General features: G+C 43.7%; 1 protein-coding gene across 4 annotated transcripts in view; it reads left to right on the forward strand.

Annotated features, from left to right (window-relative positions):
* SLC5A2 (solute carrier family 5 member 2) overlaps positions 1 to 25486 on the forward strand; it is a 103830-nt gene that overhangs the window by 69824 nt on the left and 8520 nt on the right. For all 4 annotated transcript variants that reach the window (XR_004539592.1, XM_033945966.1, XM_033945967.1 and 1 more), the window contains 5 exons: positions 5065 to 5145; positions 5376 to 5605; positions 6514 to 6649; positions 10086 to 10193; positions 12745 to 12895. Coding sequence is in view for 3 of the 4 variants with exons in the window: in XM_033945966.1 (XP_033801857.1) it covers positions 5065 to 5145; positions 5376 to 5605; positions 6514 to 6649; positions 10086 to 10193; positions 12745 to 12895 (706 nt within the window). In the remaining variant the exon portion in view is untranslated. The remainder of the gene's footprint in view (positions 1 to 5064; positions 5146 to 5375; positions 5606 to 6513; positions 6650 to 10085; positions 10194 to 12744; positions 12896 to 25486) is intronic.

Raw genomic sequence — 25486 nt, forward strand, 5'->3', positions numbered from 1 at the left:
GTACAGCTTTCTGTGGAGCATACATCTACCAGTTCCCACCTTCCATACTGATAATGTAAGTTCAACACCCACTCGGTACGTTTCATCTTCTAGTTCTCCTTTGAAACATAACATATTTTTTTTCCTTGTATTAATGGTAAACTGTACAATTCTGATATCCTAGAGGAAAAAGATACAACACAGCAGTGTTCTCTGTCTGCCATTCCCTACCTCACTGATATTGCTAGATCAACTAATATATAGTTAAAAAAAAAAAAAAAAAAATCGTACCCACGTCTATCACGGGTCCATTGGAGACGTCTTAATGACGTTTCAGAAACCTGCATCTATATTGCGCGAATAGGTTGTAGGGACGTCTACCGCACGCCTAAGTTAGACGTACTAATAGAGAATTTACCCCTATGTGCCTTAGAATAATGCTGATATTTTATTGTTACAGGAGTATATTTTTAGTAATAAACAGCATATCAAATAATCTTACAGAAGATCTCAGCATATAATCAAGTTAGCACACAGGAGAGAGATTTACGACATGACAGAGTGCCGACATCTATCAGTGTAAAAAATGTCTCTGAGAGCCCAAGCTGCATTCTCCATATTCTTATACTTTTTATGATGTCACTAGAGGATCACCCCTAAACACCATTCCCTGTTTTAAAAGCATTTCCATTAATTTGCTTACCACAAAAGTCAGACTTACCAGCCTGTAATTTCCTACTTCTTTCTTACTTCTATTTTTGTGGAGAGGGACCACATCTGCCCTTCTCTAGTCCTCCAGTACCACTTCTGACTCTAGAGACTCATTGATAAGGTCAGTCAGCAGAGCCACCAGAATTTCCCTAAGTTCCTTCAGCAGCTTCAGATGTACACCATCTGGCCCAGGACAGAAATTAAGGAGGAGGGCCCTGATCCCCCCCTCTCTTCACTGCCCCTCCCTTGATCTCCCCACCTGCCATTACTATCACACATAAAACAACTTTAAATAACTTCTTCACACCCAAAACACAGATAGACCTTTACCAAGCACAGAACAAGGGATCACAAATAGAAATAAAAACTGCACTGATTCTATAAAAGATGCCAAAAGTTAGGTGCCTAGATTGGCACGCCTAGCCAATCTAGGCACCTAATTTAATTATTCATTCAACACTGATAACTGAAAGTGCCTTTAAAAATTAATTTAAAAAAATGATCCGCTAGGCACCTAATTTGGTAGGTGCCTACTACTTTGAGGTAGGCGTCTACCCTGAGGCACCTACTAGAAAGTAGGCGTGGCTAGGGCAAATTCAATGCAGCATTTAGGTGTGATTTAACTTAGGCACACTCATTTAGGCCAAGAATACCCTGGCCTATGTGGCAGTGCACCTAATGTTTCAATGTCTACCAGTGCCTAAGATTGTTTAGGTGCCCATAGGTGTAATTCTATAAATGGCACCTAGGGGATAATTGACAACCATACTCAACAGCGCCTACAAGTTAGGCACTGTAAATAGAATCAGAGCCTTCGTGCCAGTTCTACAATCCATATGTATAAATGTGAGACCTGCCCATGTACCTCCCCTTAAGAATGCCACCTTGAATTTATGCACCATCTCCTGGATTCTATATGTGGTGCCCATGTTAGGGCGCACTGTTGAGATGCATGCACAAATAATCTTAACCATCTTAACCATCAAATAATCAGGTACTAACAACAATTGTTGATGTTAATTGGCACCCATTAAAATTTTTGTGTGCATCTAGCTAGGCGCTGTTCATGAGGCAGAGCACCTAACTCCCATAGCGTGTAGCATAAAAGGGGGTGTGGCCATGGAAGGGGCTTGTCAGGGGTGTGTCAAAACATTACATGCATAGTTGTAGAATACTGGGTAAGGGCACCTAACTTTGCTCCAGCATTCAACAGGCTTAAATCTGGCACCCAAAGGAATTATGTCTCTTTTAATCCATTTCTGATCCTAATGCCTTAAAAGTAATTCCCAGTTTAGGGCACTACATTAGTCAGTGACATATCACTTGAACATTGTTAACATTGATTCACAGATAATGAAATAAACTTTAGTTGTTAAATTGGGTTTTTTTTTGTGTGTTAATGTAGCAAATTCTACTGTGAAGCAGATTTTTTGTATTCCGTTTCAAATAAAAAGAGATGTGGTGCATAGTAATTATTTAAAAAGCTGACTTTTAGAGCATTTTTCCCCTCCAAAGACTAAGATGGCTCTCGAGCTGAGGTGGCTAACAGTAATATCTGTGACAGAACCTTCCTTTTAACACTGAGCCCATATTCTCTCAACGGCGCCTTGACTTAGGCGCCAGTAGGCACCCTACTGGCGCCTAAGTCCAAAATGCCATTTAAAACAGTACTTAAAAGAAATTTCATGGTGACTACTGGTGCCTAAATTAAATGGCACCAGAATCGTGCCTAACACTTCTGTAGGCATGGCTAACGCCGGAAGTGGCAGGTGCGAGTAGGCGCCTCTGGAGGTACGATTCATGTCAAAAATAGGTGCCAGATCCAAGATGGACGCCAGTATCTGCTAGCTGCGAGGACGCCTTTGATCGTTGTCTTATTTTCGAGTAAGCGGTGAGAAGTATTTCCCACCTATGCTGAAAAGAAGGGGGAAGAGCATTGGTGGAGCCAATCGACGCTCAGAACCGCCATCAATTACCATAGATGACTTTCTCAGACGCCTCCAACAAGGGCAAGTGCCATCGGGGAATCACCCGCTGGAACCGCTGTCAGTGAGTAATGCCGCCGCGGCTATCCTTGGGCTCGATGTTACCCTGAGCCCCAATATCAGGACTCCACCTCTACAGCCGACTCCGCAAAGAGCAAGCTCCCCGCGAGATGAGATTACCCCGGAAGAGGAAGTTTTCTCAGTCTCGGAGCCCAGCATTTCAGAGGGCTTGCCAGTGGAAACAACTCGGAGAGGTTTTTCCCCTCTGAATGGAACTACGGCTGGTACATCTCAGGCTAATGAGACACAAGCGCCTCAGGAGGTAAAACAATCTAAAGAACAGTATCTTTCTACACTTGCAAAAGTTTTTCAGCACTTAAACCCCCGGAGGTTACCCTAGATGCTCTTTGGGACTTGGTGGTGAATCTAGGTAACTCTCTTAGTCCACATATAGAGCATTTGGACAAAGAATTTAAAATTCAGAAAGAGGAAATTAAACTTCTAAACAAGATTTGACTTTGGTGACATTAGATAGTCAAAGAAGAGATAATAACAATTAAACAAAATCAAGACTTAATTGTGAAAGACAATATTATCCTGAGGAGGAAGCTCGAGGCCCTTGAGAACAGTAATCGTGCTAATAATTTGCGGCTGATAAATTTTACTAAGATTTCCTCGATCACTCCTCATGATATTAATTAGATGTTATTTTATGGAGGTACTGGGAATACCAGAAAATTCACTACCTCCCCTAACAAGGGCTTATTATTTATCTTTAAAGCATCAAGAAACTCAGAATCAGGATCATGACCATTAGGAAGGTCACTTAGATGTTACCGCAATTTTGGAGTAATCTTACAGAAGCAGCTGTTTCAGCTACTTTATTGATGACTGTTGTTCTATCCCCAGATAAAGACTGGATTCTTAAATTGTTCTTCAAGAATAGATTTAAGGACTTCCTGGGGTTCAAAATACAGATTTTCCCTGACATTTCGAGAGAAACGCAGAAGAGGAGATGAGAGTTTCTAATTTTGAAACCAGGGGTAACCCAATTAGGGGGGATTTTTTTTTTACGTTACCCCTGCAAGTGTATTATTAGATATCGCTCTTTAAAATATGTCTTTGTAGATCTTTCTCATTTAGTTAGTTTTCTCTCCCTAAAATGCTTGGAGAATGAAGGTGGAACAGCTCCTGTATAATTACAGTATAGTATTACAGTAAAACCTTAGTTTGTGAGCATAATTCGTTCCAGAAGCATGCTTGTAATCCAAAACACTCATATATCAAAGCGAATTTCCCCATAGGAAATAATGGAAACTCAAGACAATTCATTCCACAACCCAAAAACTTTAATACATAATACTATACACACTTGTATTGCAAGACCTTGTTCATTTAGAACAGTCACTACTCTCCCAGAGCATTTAAGAGAGATGAACCATCGGCTCAATTGTGATGATGTGATGCGTGTATACTGTATGTACTCGTATTGCAAGACTTTGCTTGTTTAGAACAGTCACGACACTCAGTTGTGATGTGTGTATACTGTATGCACTTGTATTGCAAGACATTGGTTGTATATCAAGTTTAAATTGAATAAAATGTTTTGCTTGTCTTGCAAACTAAGTTACTTGCAATCCAACGTTTTACTGTATTTGGTATTTTCAGGATTAAAGACTTAACACCTGAAGGTGGATTGTAACATTAGATAAGAATTAAGCATCATATTTCACTCTGTTTAGATTATTCTATAATAAATTTTAATCTAGGCCTTCTAATATAATTTCCTGTTTCCCCTTATATTATTTTATTGTGTGCCATTTAATTATATTACTTTATAGGCAGTATTTCAAATAAACTTGAATGAAACACCTTGAGCTACTGCTAAAAAAACAAGTGTGAGAAAAATCCAGGTGAATGAACTACGTATTTGCCTAGGGATCATTAGAGAGTCAATTTGGCTTGTTCCCACCTTTTGACCGGAACTCTGTCCAATCCTTCCATCTGAGTCAAGATCTATTGAGTACATATACAGTAGACACAGCCACAGACTTAATTATAAGCACAGATGTATATAAGTAGATTAATTCCTGCTCCAGTTTCTCTCTTTCATGAAGTCTGCAGGGAGTTGGAGAGGATGGAGTAACCCTAGAACAGCAGAGAAAAGTCACATCTTAATTGAATCCCTCGTTTTCTGTTGTTGATGTCCCGCCCCTTTTTACTGGCTCCACAATTCCACTTCTTTTTTTTAATCTACAAATGTGTACAAGCACAGGCAAAGAACACATAGACATACAAGATATAGTCACACAAAACATACATTATGCATCTACAATGCTACTAGAATGCTGAGTGCTTCTAACACGCAGCTCCTCATTATGTTCCATAGGAGGCCTAGCTGCCTTGATGTATACTGACACTGTGCAAACTTTTGTCATCATTGCTGGTGCCTTTGTACTCATGGGGTATGGTAAGTATCCTGCATCTCTCCATTTATATTTTCTTTAAATGTTAATGACTACAAACCCCCCCCCCCAAAAAAAAAAAAAAAAAAAAAAAAAAACAACACCCTAACGATGGCACTTATAGCTCTTGCAAGCCTAGCCTCTCCCAGCAGGAGAAACTGTACAGAATGATGTAGGTGTAATGATTTTGAGGACAGCTATTATTCGTGTTAATAATTTCTGTCTGGATCTGCAGCATTTAATGAAATTGGAGGCTACAACGGTCTTTTTGAGAAATACATGAATGCCATCCCCAGAATGCACATCTCACCAGAGCCACATTTGTATAATATATCCGAGGCATGTTACAAACCTCGATCTGATTCTTTCAACATGTTCCGAGATCCTCTGATTGGTGATCTGCCCTGGCCTGCCCTGCTCATTGGCCTGACCCTTGTATCCTGCTGGTATTGGTGTAGTGACCAGGTATGGAACCCCTTTTCCTAATACTAGGATTGTGACTACATGTGGAACCTCTATCTATTTATTTAGGTATTTATATTCTGCCTATCAAAGTTATCTAAGCAGTTTACAATCAGGTACGCAAGCATTTTTCCTATCTATCCTGGTGTATCTAATGCATCTGGGGTAATGGAGGATTGAGTGACTTGCCCAGGGTCACAAGGAGCAGCATGGGATTTGAACCTACAACCTCAAGGTGTTGAGGCTATAGCTCTAACCACTAGGCAACGCCATCATCCTGACTGGTAGGGAATTCCTTTGCTTGCTACTGGAGCAGTGACCAGGAACAGAACACCATCTTGCACTACTGGACATGCAACTAGATATGGTTCACCTTATCCTGGTTGTGAGGTAGTGACAAGTATGGATCCCATTCTCCTGATTCTAATGTAATGATGGCATATGTCTGTAAACTATATGGATACTTTTCTACAAGTATCAGTCAGAGTGGTGATGGGATATGGTGGACCTATGTTCCCTCTAAGTGGAGTGTATGAGTAATCGCTCATACATTTTACATACATACAAAAATACTGACCTGACCTGACTTTCAAACAAAATTAAACTATACAAATTAATTACCACATGTGTGATGGATTGTGTGCTATACATAGAAATGCATTCCTAATACTGGGATCAACAATTGTTAGTTTTTAGTTGTTGCTCACACAAAAATCATTTGCATGCTCCCAGCCACTCCTTAGAGAGAGCATTGATATGGACCCCACTTCTTCTCCATTTCCTCTTTCTTTAGGTTCCTTGTACACACATCTTTCCGCTCAAGTCATATGCTAATCACTTACTCTTGCATCCTTTCCTTCCATCACCTCCTCCTTGCCCTCTCAATTGCTCTTCTCTCTGGATGTTCTCAGGTAATTGTCCAGCGGTGCCTGGCCGGCAAGAATGTGACCCATGTGAAGGCTGGATGCATCCTTTGTGGTTACCTCAAGTTTCTGCCCATGTTTCTCATGGTAATGCCAGGCATGATCAGTCGCATCTTATATAAAGGTATACCTAATATATAATCTAATACAATGCTTTAATTCTGCAAATAGCTTGTAAATTCTATGCAGATCACATAAGAAGTCAGGAATATCTGGGAAAATATACATTTGATCTATTCATAATATTCAGACCCATAAAAAAAACATTTTGGTATAACCTGACCTTTACTAAAGCAAATAAAGTTCAAATAATCAAGTTTTTAAAACTCTCAGATAGCTATTCTAATATCTAAATGCCCCTTTTTTTAAACTAGACTTCATTGGTTACCTATTAATGCTCGATGTAAGTTTAAAATATGCACCATTGTTTTTCAGATAATTCATAGGATGGCTCCTTCATATTTACCTATTTTAGAATTGTTAATGGGCAGTCATTTTTCAAAAGAATTACTACTCCTGTTTCCTTCTGCTCATAAGGTGCACTTAAAGAGGGATAGCCATGAAAATGATTACTTGCAATTGGAAGAATTGGGATCACCTTAGTTTTCCTTTTTGGTGGGCGAGCTTATGTTTAATTTATAAATATGAGAAAATGAATGCTGACATGCTGGGGCATAATTAAGATATTCAAATTAGTTTGGGGTCCATTGACGTCTTTTGTAGATTTGCTATAGTTGTCCTTTATCTTTATTTTCCGTTATTTTTCACCCACACATCCAGGGGGGGTGGAAGCGGGAAGGGGGGTATATCTTTTGTTTTGGTAATGATGGTAATGAAGGATGGGGGAGGGAATTTTTATCTTTTGTATAGATACTGATTGATTATAAGTGCTTGGTTGATTATCATTATTTGTATATAAATTGTATTGCCCTCCTATATGAAGTTTCAAAGATCTTTGAAAATATATCTTTTCAGGTTTTAATCTACCTTTTAGGATGGGGATTTTGAATTTATATTGTATAGAATGAAACATTTCTTAGAGAGAAATTATTTACAGGTTATTGTTCAGTCTCTTGTACTTACTTCAATAGATTATTGTAATATTTGCTTGCTAGGTATTCCTGCTAAACAGATGAAATAATAATAATAATAATAACTTTATGAAATGACTGCAGATTATGCAAAATACTGCAGCTAAATTAGTTTTAGGAGGAACTAGATATGATTATGCTACTCCATTGTTACGACAACTACACAAGCTGCCAATTGCAGCAAGAATAGATTTTAAAAGTTTGATTTTTATTTTTAAGATTTTATATGGGTTATGTCCTAGTTATTTGACAGATTTGATTACTGTATGCAAATCAACAAGAGGTTACGTTCCTTGGGAGAATTGTGGTTAGCGATACTGTCCATTAAAGTCTGTAGATTTATTCTCCTCTAGAAAGAAAGGCCCATATTCTACAAACAGCGTGCAAAATGCCATTTAAAGTCACTTTTAAAACAAATTTCAAGGCGCCTCTAGGCGCCTAGAAAAATGGCACCAGAATCACACCTGAGGAGCTTTACAGTGCGTAATGTAACTGTTGGCATGGAAGTGGCATTGGGCGCACAAAATAAAGTTTTTCAGACCTTGAAGCAGCCAACATTCTCTGTTCATAGAGAGCTGAGCACATCAGAGGGGCATTCTAGGGGGTACTGCAGTGGCTGTCACACATGTCACTAGAAACAGTATGTATGTTTCAATTTTTCAATTTATTTGATATACTGCAAATACAACCACAGTTAGTCTAAGCGATTTACAATAATAATATATTAAAAACAAAAATTAAAAAGACATAAGGGAGGCAATAAACAAAACCAAAAATACAACCAACATACAAACAAAAATGGGTACAAGGGGGATAAAGAAAGGGATGGTAAAGGGGATGGAACTCCTCTCGTATGAGGAAAGACTAAAACAGTTAGGGCTCTTCAGCTTGGAAAAGAGACGGCTGAGGAGAGATATGATTGAAGTCTACAAAATCCTGAGTGGAGTAGAACGGGTACAATTGGATCGTTTTTTCACTCTGTCAAAAATTACAAAGACTAGGGGACACTCGATGAAGTTACAGGGAAATACTTTTAAAACCAATAGGAGGAAAAAAATTTTCACTCAGAGAAGAGGTTAAACTCTAGAACGCATTGCCAGAGGTTGTGGTAACAACGGATAGCATAACTGGTTTTAAGAAAGGTTTGGACAAGTTCCTGGAGGAAAAGTCCATAATCCGTTATTGAGAAAGACATGGTGGAAGCCACTGCTTGCCCTATATTGGTAGCATGGAATATTGCTACACCTTAGGTTTTGGCCAGGTACTAGTGACCTGGATTGGCCACCATGAGAACAGGTTACTGGGCTTGATGGACCATTGGTCTGACCCAGTAAGGCTAGTCTTAAGTTCTTATGAAGGTGAGCCCTCCAAAACCCATCCAAAACATCCCACCTGTATACCACAAGAACAGCTGTAATACAGGCTAGGATATACTGTTTTTTAACATCTTTGGGTGTAGGAAGGGGGTCGGTGACCACTGGGAGAGTAAGGGGAGATCATGCCTTAATCCCTCCAGTGATCATCTGGTCAGTTTGGGCACATTTTTAGCATTTAGACACTTTTAAAATGTCTAGCTCCAAATATCTTAAAAAAAAAAAAAAAAAAGCCCAGGAACTTTTGTTAAACGTTTTATTATGCCTGATGAGCGTCCAAATCCTAAGCCCATCCAAAACATGCCTCTAACACACACTCCCTTAAGATTTGGACGCACTGGACACAAAACAACCAGAAAGAAGTCTAGAAAGTCTGTATTGAGAATGCCTACATGGACGTTTTGACTATAAGACGTCCATGTGTTGGTTTATGCTGTCTTTTCAACATCTATCTTTTTTGAAAATGAGTCCCATAGTCAAAAATATTTTATGCTTTCTGTCTCAATGTTTCAATTTTCATATTCAATAAATTGGCCAACCAAAAAAGGCTAGCACCTGCAACAAAAACAAAAATTTTAAAACATTCTAAATGTATATAAAAAAAATTGAGCTCACTAGAACTCTATTCAATAAATAAATGAGATAGAGACTATCATTGCTCAATAAACATTTCAAGTAAGATAAAAATATATCAATGAAGATGATAACATACCCAAATTTATCTTGAGAAGAAATCCTTAAAATCTACCACACTATTGGAGCTGGTTCTAGATGCCTATTTTATAAAGGTACATAGGTGTCCCTATGCCTTTATTATAGATGAATAGCCTACTGCAGCTTTTTGTAAACTTGGACAAGTCATATAACCCACCATATAACCTCAGTGCAAATGCAAATTGTGTCCTCCAGGGACAAAAACATATCTACTGTACATGAATATACACCGCTTTAATAGCTTTTGAGCAAGCAGGCAGCACATAAGAAATTCAATCGGGTAACCATCCTGTTATAAAACCAGGTGCAATAATAGTAACTATTGGGTAGGGTCTTTTGTCCAGAAGGCTTGTATAACGCATTATTTCTTGTGTATTTGCAGATGAGATTGCATGTGTGGTGCCTTCTGAGTGTAAACGAATCTGTGGGACTGAGGTGGGATGCTCCAACATCGCTTACCCCAAACTGGTAGTTACATTAATGCCAGATGGTAAGAATACCAGTCACTGACATACCTCCAATAATAAGTATTGTCTTCTCATCCCCCTTTGTCATGTTTTCTTTTATTTTTCACTATTTTGCTTTTTCTCTTATTTCTCTTCTCTACAAGTATCTCCATTTATATTTTTCTTTCCTTTTTATTCTTTCAGAAAGGTAGAAAAATAACAATAGATAACAATCCAGGCAGAGTTATGATATATGCAAAGTTACATCAGAAAGGGATGGGCTGGGTCAGAGGGAAAGGCCTGGTGCAGGCTGAGCGTGGCTGAGCGGCGGCAGGTGTCTTGGCAGTGGGGAGAGTGGGCATCTTTCCCACTGTTGTGGTTTTTTTTGAGGGGGGGTTAATGCATTTTTTCTGCGCATGTGCCTCAACGATGGACACATGCAAATTTAGCGAATCTTCACTGCTGTCTGCTTACCTCATCTGTATGTGTGATTTTTTAAAAATGTCTCTCTTTTTTCAATTCACTATCAAAACGGCTGCGTTAGCAGACTGTTCATTTTTAATGCGTTTTTTAATAATCCTGGCCTGAGTGACAAATGCCCTTCATACTCCACAGTGAAGTGGTGTGGAAACTTTCATTGTGAAGATTTCGAGACTGAAGATGAAGAAAAGTCTGGGAGGCCTCAAATGGTGTCAACTCCTGAAATTTTGACCATGTCCATGACTTGATTTTGGCAAATCAGCGAATATCAGCTAAAACAATTGCTGAGACACTACAGAAATCCAGGGAATGTGTTGGCAGGGAACGAGCAGCTGGGTATGTAGAAGCTGTTAACCAAGTGGGTGTCCAAATGTTTGAATGCTGATGAGAAACGACATTGAGTGGACACTTCCAAGTTGATTGTGCAGCATTTTCAGCAAGCTGGTTTCAACTTTTTGGAATAACTAGTTACTATTGATGACACATCACTCTGATCCTGAGATAAAACAACAGTCCATGCAATGGCGGCACTCAGATTCTCCAAGGCCAAGGAAATTCAAGACCCAATAGTCAGCAAGAAAGGTTATGGCCACAGTGTTTTGGGATCAGGAAGGTGTTGAAATGACTGTCTTTCAAACAGTTAATACAGAATACTACTGTAACTTGTTGTGCTGATTAAGGGAGGCATTGAAAGAAAAAAGGAGAGGACGCTGCGGAAAGTTCTCTTTGTGCAAGCCAATGCACCTGTTCACAAGGCTGGCAAAATGATGGATATTTTGACGCAGTTGGGGTTTCAGTGCATATACCCATCCACCTTACTCACCAGATCTTGCTCCGTCTGATTATTTTATTTCCAAACCTTAAAAAGAGTTCAATAAGGGGTAGGATTAATAACATTTTGGAATCATCAATTCCACTAATGTATGTGGAGGTCATTTGGATCAATATAAAGGCCGTCTTTTCCTTATAATGACTGGGATAGCCATCCAGATGATAACCCGAAATTGGAAGAACTATGCTCGTTTAAATTTTCCTTTCTGGTGAGCAAATCTTTGTTCCAGTTATAGATTTGAAAGGATGAACGCTGATAGTTTGGGGCATGGTAATATATTTAAATTAGTATGGGGCCCATTGACATCTTATGTTACCTCATTATAATAGGTTTTTGATTGTGTGTCAGTTTTTGTTTATTTTGGTACACATCCAGGAAAGGGGGGGTTATTTCTGTCATAATTTGATCTTTAAATATTTATAGTTGGGATGGGTGGGAGGATGGAAGGATACGACTAATTGAATAGGGTAAGGTTATTGGGAAAATCTATGCTTCTGTGTTTTATTAAATTATCATTACATGGGTGGGGGGGGAGAAAATGGTTGATTATATGTATTTGAAAGTTAAATGTGCTTATATTGACTTATTATATATGATATATTTCTGTATTGCACTATTGCAGTTTGGAAAATCAATAAAGAGTTTGAAAGGGCAACAATTTTCAAGTGATTTGGAGGTGATTGCAGCAGCAGAGCAGTATTTCAGTGACCAGACATTAGAGTATTTTTTAGAAGGGGTTACAGAAACTTCAAACATGATGTGCCAAGTGTGTTGGAACTTAGGGGTGAATATGTGGAATAGCTTGTAAGTTTCATGGCTCTTCATCATTCCCTTCTTGGTTGGGCTGGGAACTTTTCAGCACCCCCTTGTATATCTTTTTTCTTGTCTTTCCTTTACTTCTCTATGGGCCCCTTTCATAAAGCGATAATAGCGACACAGCCCACTCAATTCCTGTGGGCTGTGCATTTGGGTCCTATATCTTTTGTTTCTCCTGTTTTTCTCGACCTGTCTTCTGTTTTAATTTTTTCTATTCATTATATTTTTTTAACTTTGCTTCTTTTCTTATCTGCTTTTTTTCTTCCAGCTTTTCTAATTCTCCTACTTTTAGCTCTTGTTTCAAATGCCCTTTGTCTTTCCTGTTGCTTTTTAATTCTCTTCACTTCTGGCACTACTTTTTTATATCTTTGTCTTTTCTAGCCTTTGCAATCTCTCTCTAATTTTCAATCCATATTTCTATTTTCCTATCTTCATCTATTTTGTTTATTTTTATTCTCTTATTGCAGGTCTTCGAGGGTTGATGTTAGCTGTCATGCTGGCTGCATTAATGAGCTCTTTGGCCTCCATCTTTAACAGCAGCAGCACTATTTTCACCATTGATGTCTGGACACGATTCAGACCTCGGGCTGGAGATCGGGAGCTTCTCATTGTAGGAAGGTAGGTTGGAGCAGGACATTCATAAGTCTGGGCATATGGTGTAATAATTCACTTGGCTAGTACCTCAAGTTAGAGAATGACACGGTGGCAAAATTCATCACCGTCCCCGTCCCCGCGGATAACCGCAGGAAATAATCCCATGCCATTTTCTAGTGTCTTTTTCAACCTCAGTCCTACACCAGTATTCTTCACAGCAAAACTTGAGGGTCAGTGGTTGAGGCCATTCGTACTCTGATTCTTCCCTCTCTCCTTAAAGAATGACATGAAGATGGTTTCCCGCGGTTATCCGTGGGGACGGGAACGGTGATGAATTCTGGCACTGTGTCATTCTCTACCTCAAATCTCAGGGATCAAAAAAGTGTGGTACTGTTAATTGCTTCAAACAGAGTGCAGAGAAGGAGAGGGCCAGGATGCAGGGGGGTGGAACGGAGTGTGAAATTCTCTGTGATCCCAGGACCCCAGACTCATCTGAAAGAGAGTATGAGAGGGGAAAGGAGAAAACAGGAACCTAGGGAGCTGTGCAGGTCTGAATCTGCAAAGATTTAATGCCCTCCAGCTGTGCTGACTCTCACTCAGCAGAGAACCATCTTCTGCTTCCTTTTTCAGCTCCTTCCCTCCTGGACAGTGCACAGAAAACAGAAGGGGAAGGAGGCTTGAACAGATAGCACAGAGGAAAGAGCTGTGTGCTCCCTATCAAAAGCTTCCCTCATCATTTCTCTTAAGTATCCAGTCATATAGGGAACAGGAAGGAGAAGGGGGGAGACTATAGTAGATGAAACAGAGCAAAACACAAACTGTTCTGCTTCCTCACTCAAGGTTTCCCTCTCATGCCATTCAGGAACAGAAGGGAAGGGTTGAACTTGGAGCAGAAAGTGTAGTTACTTACCTGTAACGTAGGTTCTCTGTGGACAGCAGGATAGTCAGCCACATATGGGTGTTGTCCCAACAGCTCCCAATTTGCGGATAAGCTCTCCAATAGCTCAGAGATATTATTATTATTTTTTATTTTTTTCTCTGAGCACGTGCAGTGCCCGGGCCCCACTGGGCATGCCCGAGCCCCACCCATTTCCCCCTGCTTCCCTCTAATCCCCAGGATGTTCCTAGCTGAGGCCGGGTTGGCCGTATGGGGAGGCGGGTGGATTGTGTGGCTGACTATCCTGCTGTCCACGGAGAACCTACGTTACAGGTAAGTAACTACACTTTCTCCTAGGACAAGCAGGATGAGTCAGCCACATATGGGTGACTCCCTAGCCGAGGGATGTACCGACTGGACCTGCGCCTTAGTGCTTTGTGCATCCCTCGCCTGGCTGTGGAGGCCGAGCCGGGCAGGGTAATCAGGCAAAGCAGGTGAAGTTGTGGAAACAAGGTTTTAGATATAGTGCTGTGTTAACTGAGCAATAATACTCACAGAACAGTAAACTGGTCAATGACAATCAATGAACAGTGAGAAACCAACTGGTCAACATGACCATTCGTACTTGCATGTGAGAATTCATACTTGCCTATTCCACATTCAGTCTAGACAGGAGTGCTGGAAGACCTACTTAACTCACAGAACAGCGAAACGGTCAATGTCAATCAATGAACAGTGAGAAAACCAACTGGTCAAAGTGACAATTCGTACTTGCATGTGAGAATTCATACTTGCCTATTCCACATTCAGTCTAGACAGGAGTGCTGGAAGACCTACTTAACTCACAGAACAGTGAAACTGGTCAATGACAATCAATGAACAGTGAGAAACCAACTGGTCAACAGTGACAATTTGTACTTGCATGTGAGAATTCATACTTGCCTATTCCACATTCAGTCTAGGCAGGAGTGCTGGAAGACCTACTTAATCAATATCTATAACACCCTACTTGATCAGTATTTGTCGATATTTATAACACCCTACTTGATCAGTGTTTGTCAAGGCTGTGCTAGTGGTTGCTGTCCCTCCCGGGAGGGAAAGGCCACTTCCAAGACTGCTCGGCTGAATGCATTTGGAGCTTGGAATGCTATGTCGAGGCAGTAGTGCTTGGTGAAGGTGTACATGGAGGACCAAGTGGCTGCATTGCAGATGTCCCCTATTGGTGTGTGGTGCAGATGAGCCGTTGTGTTGGCTATGGTTCTGCGCTGGTGGGCGTTGGCTCCCACCTGCGGTTGATGCTGCGCTTTTCTATAGGTGAAGGGGATGCACTCTTATATCCAGCGCGAGCGCCTGCGTTTGGTGGCCGGAAGTCCTGGTCTGTTTTGGTCGTAGGAGACGAACAATTGAGGCTTGTCTAATCTGCTGCATAGTCAGGGCCCGCACACAGTCCAGGAGGTGTTGCTGAGGTGGCAGTGTGCCTCCCTGTGGGGAGATGTAGAGTGCCGGGAGGCACGCTGAAGCCACCTTCGGCAAGAATCGGGGGTGGGTTCTGGGTACCACCCTGTTCTCATGGGGGAGTGTGTCGGCCGACACGATGGTCAGGGTTTTCCCGGCCAGGAATACGGGATCTGCCTCCCCCAAAGTTTTGAAGGGGTCGAGGTGAGCTGATGCGGCACCAAGTTGAGGTCCCATCCTGGCGGTGGTGGTCTGACCGGTGGGTGCAGATTGGACAGTCCCTTCATGAAATTTTGTGATTCCTGGATGCCTCGACACTGGTTTGTTGTCTAGGCCAGCGTGGTATGCCGCGATTGCACTTAGGTGGACCTTGATGGAAGTGGGTTTTAGGTCCCCCTGAGATAAGCTCAGTATGTACTGCAGGATGTCCGGTATGGGGCAGTTGTAGGGGTCTCGCTGCGTGTCTGTGCACTGGTAGCGGAACCTTCTCCCTTTCAACCCATAGCGTTTTCTGGTTGAAGGTTTTCTGGCTGCCATAAGTGTGTGCTCCACGTCTTGTGGTAGGTTCATCCTCTCATCATCCATGCGGTCAGGGCTAAGGAACGCAGGTCGTGGTGGAGGGTAAGGTTCCCGCGTTGTGTAATGAGAACTGCACTGATCGGGAGGGGGGAGAGGTGGGTGAACCGTTATCCCTTGCCAGAACGGGAACCATGGTTGCAGGGGCTCGAACAGGGCAATCATGATCACCATTGCTCTGTCCTGAAGAATCTTCTGCAGGACTTAGGGTGAGGCGGGTAGGCATATAAGAGTCCGTGGTTCCAACTCACAGACAGGCCGTCGGGGCTGAGAAGGCGATGGGTTGATCTCTTTGTGCAGAAGGTCGAGTATTTTGAGTTCGGTTCGGTTGCAAACAGGTCGATGCTCGGTGTGCCCCGGTGCTGAAGATCTTCTTCATCGCCGCTGGGTTGAGACACCACTCATCGGGATCCAGCTGGTGGCTGAGTCTTTCTGCCAGGTCGTTCTGCTCCCACGGGAGGTAAGTTGCCTGGATGGGGCATTGAATGGAGTTGGAGAACTCCCACATATGGCAAGCTTCCTTGCAGAGCGAGGTTGACCCTGTCCCTCCCTGTTTGTTGATATAGTGCAAGGCCACCTGGTTTTCTGTTTGGGTGAGTACTGCCCTGCCTGTTTGAAGGTTTCGAGGGCATTCCCTATGGCCCTGAGCTCCAATAGGTGGGTGGTCAGAGGTTGGGTACACTGGTCCCAGTGACGTCTGAGGTGCCCTTTCAGGGATCTCATGAGTAGTCTGGTGTGCTCACAACAAAGACCGGAGCGTGCTGACGATGAGCTGCTGGCAGGGATGCACTGGGCCAGGGATGTCATGGCGTTGATCTGGTAGTCCCGTAGGACGGCCTTGGTCTGCATGGTGTCGATGACTGCCCAGATGAACGATATCCCCTGGGTGGGTATCAGGTGGGATTTCATGTAGTTGATGAGGAACCCCAGTTCTTGGAGGAGGGTTATGGTGGTTGACGGGGCTGCCAGCTGTCAAGAAAAGATAGGACGCGCACCTCTTGAAGGCGAGGATGTGCCACTGCCACGCACTTTGTGAACGCTCTTGGAGCCGTTGAGAGTCCAAGGGGCAGGACCTTGTACTGGAGGCGTCTGTCTTGGCTATAGAAGCAACGATGCCTCCTGTGGGCTGGGTGCATGGGATACTAGCCAATACTCGGGCTGTAATAGGGCCAAAACTGTACCCAGAGAGTGCATCTGGACCTTGTGTATGCACCTGTTGAGCTTGCAGAGATCCAGGAACGAGCGTTGTCCTTGTCCATGGTGACACGGGGCTTCCTGGAGTAGAAACCCCTTGGTGATCTCCTCTGTTCGTCACCGCCTCTATTGATTCTGCCGAAGCAGGTCCTCTCCTTGCTGCAGGAAAATTGGGTCGTCGGATGGAGGGTGCCCCGCCCACTCGGAGGGGGGGGGGGCGGGAGTGGAGACGAATTCAGAATCCCTGCTTGATGATGCTGAGGGCCCACTGGTTGGTGATCCTGGACCAAGCTTTCGCAGACAATCTGATCCTGCTGGGCTGGAGGGTGGTCAAGGTTCTGTTTTTGCCTTGGGGAGAGGGCTGCCCTTGGATGCCCCTGCCCCTCGGGCGGTGCTTGTTTGCGTAGCAGTTATGTTACTGTTGCGAGCGCTGGGGCAAGACTGCTGCCAGTGTGGACTGGCTCAGTAGTGAGCTGGAGTCCCTATTTTATTTTATTTATTTATTTCCTCTCACTGGCCTCCTGATAAAGCCGCATCTGGAACTGGAGCGCAGCAATTCGTGCGCTCAGCATTGCGCCCTCGAAGGTCTTTTTCCCCGTGGAAACCAGGGTTTTTCAGGTCCTTCCCTGACGGGGGTTGGAGGGGGGTGTCGTGCTGCCCTGTTTCTCTTAAGCTACCGCAATGTCCATGTATGGCTGCTGCGGGTTGTCGAATCCCTGGGCTGGAAAGATCTAGTACTTCAATCCCAGTCTCCTTGATGTTGGTTGCCCTGAGGAGGGAGTCAGCCAAATCTTGTCTCTGCGTGAAGTACTGGTACTGGTAGTTCAGGCCTTGTAGTACTCTGTCTTGGGTACTTGTTGTCCACCCATGTGGATCTTGAGAAAGGCTGTGAGTTTCTGGAGGGACTTGGGGTGAGTCCTCGTTTGTGGGTTTTCTTTTTTTTTTTTTTTTATAGTGAATTATTTATTTATTTATTTTTGTGGGTGGTGACTTGGGGCGTGGCTGGAGGCTGGTGTGTAGCTTGTTCCTCTGTTGCTTGGGTGCATGGCATGCCGCTGGACCGCGCCATGTTATTGTGCGTGGCTCCCTCTAAAGGGGGGCATTGTGGGGAGTGTAGCCCGCTGAGAGAGGAGTAGTCAGCAGGAAGATTAACTGTGGCTGCTGGTCCCACCCCTGGTGGTTCGCAGGTTCATGTGCTGTTTCACTTGACTGGTTGGGTGGCTCCATGTACCCCACCGCCCTTCTCTGTCCTTCTTGAGAGGGGGGGAGAGCCTGCAGAGAGGGGGCAGGATGCACCCCTTCATCTGTGCCAGTGCTCCTGGCTGCGTTTCCCACTGTGCCTGGAGGCAGAGAAAGAGGAGTGATAATGCCTCTTGAGTGGGCTTCTCCTGCTGTACTGCCTATTGTATATTATAAACTGTACAGCGCTGCATATGCCTTTCAGTTCTATAGAAATCATGAACAGTATCATAGTCCCTCATGCTAGCTGGAAAAGCACTCTGCCTAGGTTTTATGAAGAGCAAACAGCTTTTTAGACTGAGGAGTTTCAAACCCCCACCTTTGGAGAGGCATGGTCTGACCTGCCACATCTCTGATGATATCAGCACCCTGCTGAGAAAGGCAGACTCCTGGTTCCCAACATGAGAGGGGGATGGGGGGCAGGGTGGTAGAGGTGTGAATTGCAGACTCTGCAGGACTCCAAGAGGGAAAGAAACATCGAGTTGGTTGTTTTTTTGGGTTTTTTTTCAGCATGTCCTTTACAAGCTGAACTCTGGGGCAGCATGTCTCCTACTGGGGGGAGAGGTCTGCAAGTCCCCTCCAAGGGAAAGAAGCATGGGAGATTCTTTCGCCTTAAATTCAGATTGGGAGGAGGGTGGGGCAGAGCCCTCGGGGCTGCAACAGATTATCAGAGGTTTTCCCAAAAACAAGCAGATAGGACTTACCTTTGAACCCCGATCGGCTCCCTGCAGAGGCTGGCTGTAGTGGCAACATGCATGGATTTCTGGAGAGATCTCTCAGTCTGGTGAGACTCCTATCGACTGCCCTGCAGAGGCTGGCTGAAAGCGGCAACATGCAGGGACTCCGGGAGATATTTCTCTACCGGGCCAAGTGCAGGCGGGGGGATTAGCTGAGCCAGGGCATCCTGGAGGCTCCTTGCCACTGTAGCTTGTGGATCCCCCGCTGCTGCATTCCGATGAGGATGGCTGCTGGAGGAAGATTCTCGGGCCTCACTTCTCTTCATGCCCTGCAGAGACTGGCTGTAAGCAGCAACGTGCAGGGGCTCCTGGAGAGATCTCTCGGTCTGGTGAGACTCCTATCGGCTGCCCTGCAGAGGCTGGCTGTAAGCGACAACATGCAGGGACTCCGGGAGATATTTCTCTACCGGGCCAAGTGCAGGCGGGGGGATTAGCTGAGCCAGGGCATCCTGGAGGCTCCTTGCCGCTGTAGCTTGTGGATCCCCCGCTGCTGCAATCCGATGAGGATGGCTGCTGGAGGAAGATTCTCGGGCCTCACTTCTCTTCATGAAGTCTCTCAGTGCCCTCTTCCTTAGCTTGCGTGCACGTGGTGACATGTGCGCACAATGCAAGCAACACGGAAACCTCGAGCGCCGGATCCAATCAGTGGGCGCACAATTCATGAGGATCCAGTGTGTTCATCCTCCTCCTGCATCCCAGTTGTTTCTTTAGATGATTCAGGCATCTTCAAGTTGATGAGTAGAAAAGTTGTAATGGAGAGCTGTAGAAAATCCAACCGATGGGAACGGGCGGAAACTAAAGAATGGGGATTAGGGGGAAGCAGGGGGAAATGGGTGGGGCTCGGGCATGCCCAGTGGGGCCCGGGCACTGCACGTACTCAGAGAAAAAAATATATATATATATCTCTGATCTATTGGAGAGCTTATCCACAAATTGGGAGCTGTTGGGACAACACCCATATGTGGCTGACTCATCCTGCTTGTCCTAGGAGAAAGATCAGAACTACTCTACTTCGTACACAAGCCCTTCCCCTTCTCTCATGTTCCATCCTCTCCTGTCTTGTACAGGGAGTAGCAGGGAAGGGATAGGAATATTGTCCCTGTGGAGATTAGATTATGTTCATCCTACTTGTATTTTCAAAAATTGCTGAAAACTTGTTGACAGAGTTTTTGTCCTGATATTGTAGAAATCTCATTGTTGAATGTAATTGCTATTATTGTAATTTGGGATCTACGTATCCTCCTCTTACATTGTTAACACGCTCTGAAACAAATTTTGGGGGATAAAGCAGGCTATAAATATCCATCATCATCAAAATCATCATCTGGAAGGGAATGAAGCTGAAGCAGAATAGAACTAGTGACAATCCCTTAATCTCCCAGTGCCCCAGTGAGCCTGCCGGGACAGATCGGGAAAAATGCCCAAGTACCTGAATAATTTGTAATCCGCATAGAATTGTAGGATATGCAGAATATAAATAATTAAAGAAATAAAATAAATAGCAGTGTAACTGTTATAATAAAATTAATCAATATGGAGTCTCTCCTTAGTTCTTTCAGTGCAATGTGTTTGCCTACATTATTGGTGACCATTGTAAGGGGTGAGGGAAGGGGATAGGACTTGTATACCGTCTTTTTGTGGTTGCACATTCAAAGCAGGTTACATATGAGTATACAGGTACTTATTTTGTACCTGGGGCAATAGAGAATTAAGTGACTTGCCCAGGCTCATAAGAAGCAGCGCTGGGATCGATCCCACAACCTCAGGGTGCTGAGGCAGCAGCTCTACCACTATGGGCTCCTTTTACTAAGGTGCGCTAGCGTTTTTTAGCGCACGCAGGAACTTACCGCGCGCTACAACACGCTTCTAGAACTAATGCCAGCTCAATGCTGGCGTTAAGGTTTAGCACGTGCGGCAATGTGGCGTGTGCTATTCCGCGCGTTAAAGCCCTAGCGCACTTAGTAAAAGGAGCCCTATGTTTTTAAAAGGATTGTTCTGTGCTTTTACATGATTTGTTCAGAAGGTGGTTTCATTATGATCGTTTAGTTTTAATTATCAAAATATAAGGGTAGGGGGGGTGTCACGTGACTGACTACAAGATGGCTGCTTAGCGTTTTTCCTCCGCTACAGCCCTGCCGATAAAAGATCTTTTGCTGCCCTTTCGTAATCGTGCTCAGCTTCCACATACCTCCTGCAGCCGCCGGAATGTCCTCTAAACAAAGTAAGCTGGACCCTGCCTCCAACGCGAGCTCTGCCGCGCCGCATCCAGCGCCTAAGCGCTCCAAACAAGAGCCGCCATCTCCCGCCAAGGCCGCAGCCTCCCACGCTTCCGAAAGCGACGCGTCGATCTCACGCGATCTCCAGGTACTCCGGGAACTTATGCAAGAAAATCTTGCAGCGACCGCTGATATTAAAACAGAGATGTGCAACATTATGCTGCAGTTAAAGCAGCACAACGCCCGCATCGATTTGGCCGAAGAAAGACTCTCAGCACATGATTCCCAGTTCCTCTCGGTCCAACGCGATCTGCACAAGATTTCCATCTTGCAACATGACCTGGAGGATATTTCCAATAGGATGCGACGGAGCAATGTCCGTCTTATTGGCCTACCCGAGTTAGCGGAGGGGACAGACATAATGGCATTTTTACATGCTTTTATTCCCAAGAAATTAAATCTTCAATTTTCGCCTCCCCTGGAAATTGAGAGGGCGCACAGAGTCCCCTCGGGCCCTCCTGCGCCCTCCAAACCTCCAAGGCCCATAGTTATGAAGCTTCTGCGCTATGCACAAGCCATCCAAATCATGCAGTTCTTACAGTTGACGGCAAACGGATTTTATTTGTCCCGGATGTCTCAAAAGCGACTGCACAGAAGAGGAAGGCTTTCCTTTCTATGCGCCCTCAACTCAAAAACATTGGAGCACAGTATGGTTTATTTTATCCAGCCCGAATGCGGGTGATGTATCAAAATGTGACTAAAAACTTTGATAACCCTTCTGATTTACAATGCTACCTAGATGACTCTGTGGGCGCTATGACCTGAGCTGTTGAATCAACATTCTCTTTTCTTCTCCACTTGGAAGGGCTGCACCCATTTCTTCTTGCTAACATCACAATGGCAGGCTGTGGAGTCTTCTGCTGAGCTCCTCTTGTCAACATGAGACCCCCATTTATGGAGCTTTGTTTGTTACGTTTTCTCAGCTTTTTCTGGGCATGATCACCTGATTTTCTCCTTCCCTTCCTTTTTATTTTGTTTCTGAGGAGCAACTATTCAGATTCTACATCATTCTTGATCCGTCCAGCTGTCTGCAACCCCATTTGGACTTTAGCATTCAAGTCTCTCCTACATGGTTAAAATTCATCTAGTTTCCCCTCAATGTTAAGGGCATAAACAACCCCATAAAAAGGAAAAAGATCTTACACTACTTCAAACATCTAGATGCTGATATTTGCCTGCTTCAGGAAACCCACCTTTCTTCAGAAGAAGCCCAGAAACTAACCGGTGGTTGGGTCCAACATTCCTTTGCTGCACCAGCTCAAGGCAAGAAAAATGGAGTCATCACCTTAATGAAGAGGTCACTTAATTTCCAGCTCTCTTCACACCAATTTGATCCCAACGGAAGATGGTCCCATATTGAGGGCACCATTGCAGGTCGACCATTAAATCTCTTCAACATCTACGCCCCCAACTCGGATGATCCCTCCTTCTTCCAGTCGTTCCAAGCTGTCTCCACCTCGTCCTTGACATCCCACACCATATTCGCAGGGGACTTTAATTTCCCCATTGACCCCTTCATAGACAGATCTTCCACTTGCCGACCGGCCAAGCTTGGGGCCCGTTCTGCAGTTCGCCAACTTATGGATACCTACGGGTGGTCTGATATCTGGAGAATTTTTCATCCTACCACCAAAGACTACACTTTCTACTCATCTCCACATCATACCTTCTCCAGAATTGACTATATTTTAGGTTCAAAGGACATTGTGAACACTGTTTCCTCCTCATGTATACATGACATTACGATATCAGATCACACTGCTGTTTCTTGCTCTCTCGACTGGTCTTCGTCCCCCTCCTCTAGGCAATGGTGAATGTCTCCAGACTTTCTGCTTCACGATGAAGATTTTCTTTCACACATCAAAACGGAATCACAAGCCTTTTTTTCCAACAACCTTGACTCAGTTTCTGAGTTTACTACTATTTGGGAGTCTTATAAAGCTTGGCTCCGGGGTGAGATTATCAGCTACTCTGCCTTCCAACGTAAGAAGCGCAAATCTTCACTCCACCAGTTGGAAACAGACATTCACACCTACGAGACTCAACTATACCTCCGCCATGATCCTTCACTTTATAAACAGTTGCAACTCCTCAAATTTCAATACAACGAAATATTTAGCTCGCTTGCTTCTGCATCCATCTTTCGACGTTCAGCAACCTACTATGCTTCTCATAACAAAGCAGGACACCTGCTAGCCACCTATCTTAAAGGTAGAAGATCTAAACAAAGGATCACAAATCTGAAATCGCCCAATAAACAACTTCACACTACTACTAAAGATATCCTAGAAGACTTCCGCATCTTCTACAAGGACCTATATTCCTCTGAATCCTCATCGGAAACCAACTCCATCTCGGACTTCCTTGATTCCTTATGCCTACCATCTCTTTCTGAATCTCAACAAAGTTCATTGCAAAAACCAATATCGTCTGAAGAAATTTGTCATGTTATCTCTTCATTGCCTCCGGCCAAAGCACCGGGTCCCGATGGTTTAACTTCAGAATTCTTCAAATCATTTTCTTCACTCTTACAACCCCATCTGCTCTCCTACTTCCAGAGTCTCCAGTCATCCCCGAAAGGCATTCGTCGTTTCCTCGAAGCAAACATTATTGTTTTACCGAAACCGAACAGAGATCCCCAGCTCGTGAAGAACTACCGTCCTATATCACTATTGAATCTGGACTATAAAATTTTTACCAAAATACTGGTCTTCCGACTAGAGAAGGTTATGCCCTGTCTGATCCATAGGGATCAGGTGGGCTTTATGAAAGGTCGTTATGGTGCTGATAATACCAGACTTTTGTGTCATATACTCCACTCCACCTCTTCGTCCGCTAGTCCTGCTGTTTTTGTTTCTCTAGACGCTGAAAAAGCGTTCGATAGAGTGGAGTGGAAATATCTGTTTGCTGTTTTGGCTAAATTTGGTTTACCCCCTGAATTTATTCATATGATTTCATTACTCTATAATAATCCTACGGCCAGTTTGATTGTCAATGATGAAGCCTCCTCTCCATTTGTACTACATAGAGGCACTCGTCAAGGTTGCCCCATGTCCCCACTCCTATTCAACTTGGCTCTGGAACCTTTCTTAGTAGCTATTAGACAATCACCTGACATCAAAGGAGTATCCATAGCCAATATTGAATTTAAAATTTCCGCTTATGCAGACGATGTTTTACTATATCTTTCTGACCCGGAAGCCTCTCTGACCTCCCTCATACAATTGATCTCCTCTTTCTCAATATTCTCTGGTTATAAGATCAACTGGGATAAAACGGAACTTATGCCTCTCAATGATTCATGTCTTCCATTTACTATTGCTTCTCAACCTTTTACCTGGGTATCCACAGGGCTCAAATATCTGGGACTCTCATTCGACAGGGACCTTCGTACATCTGCGCATTTGATTTCCATAGATCTTCTTAATCATATTTCAGCCTCCCTTTCAAAGTGGTCGCCCCTTCATCTTAATTGGTGGGTCCGCCTAGACACTCTTAAAATGATGGTAGTTCCAAAGTTACCTATCTATTTAACATGTTTCCTCTCCTGTTCCCTCCTGCTTTCTACAAACAAATGGAATCAAAACTATTACGCTTCTTATGGAACAACAAACCCCATCGGATCTCCCTACGCAAACTGAAATCTCCTACCCATCAGGGCGGTGTCAACTTTCCTGACCTCTACTGCTACCACAAGGCCTTCATTCTAAGACAAGGGGCGGAATGGTTCTCCTCTTCCTCCCCTTCTGATATGCCTAACTGGGTAAGACTAGAGACTTCTCTTTTGAACCCTTTTCCCCTTCTTAGACTGATGGACACTAAAATTTTCCTAATCTCTCTAAAAAACCCTTAATATCAACCACTCACAAGGTACTTTCTGATCTTGATGCACGTCTTGATATTCCCTGGAATAAATCTGCCTTTTGCCCTATATGGTTCAACAAACTCCTTTTAATTGATAAAAAACCTATATCATGGCCCTCTTGGTATAGTTGTCACATATGGGATATAGGCTCCTTATGTTATCCGAATGGGTCCTTTCTCACCTTCAATGAGCTAATGACTACTTTCTCCCTAAATCCTTCTCACTTCTACAGATGGCTCCAACTAAGATCCTCGATCAATAAGTCGGGCCTGTATCCACTTCCTTTCCATTCGGCTCCCTTCCTCTATTCGCTTTCCCATCAATTTTTGTCTACAGGACATACTGCCTCACATTTCTATAAATTACTTAAAACGCTACTCCCTGATTCCTTGACCC

This window comes from Geotrypetes seraphini, chromosome 5 (assembly GCF_902459505.1).
Source record: "Geotrypetes seraphini chromosome 5, aGeoSer1.1, whole genome shotgun sequence".
In the NCBI taxonomy this organism is placed as follows: domain Eukaryota; kingdom Metazoa; phylum Chordata; class Amphibia; order Gymnophiona; family Dermophiidae; genus Geotrypetes; species Geotrypetes seraphini.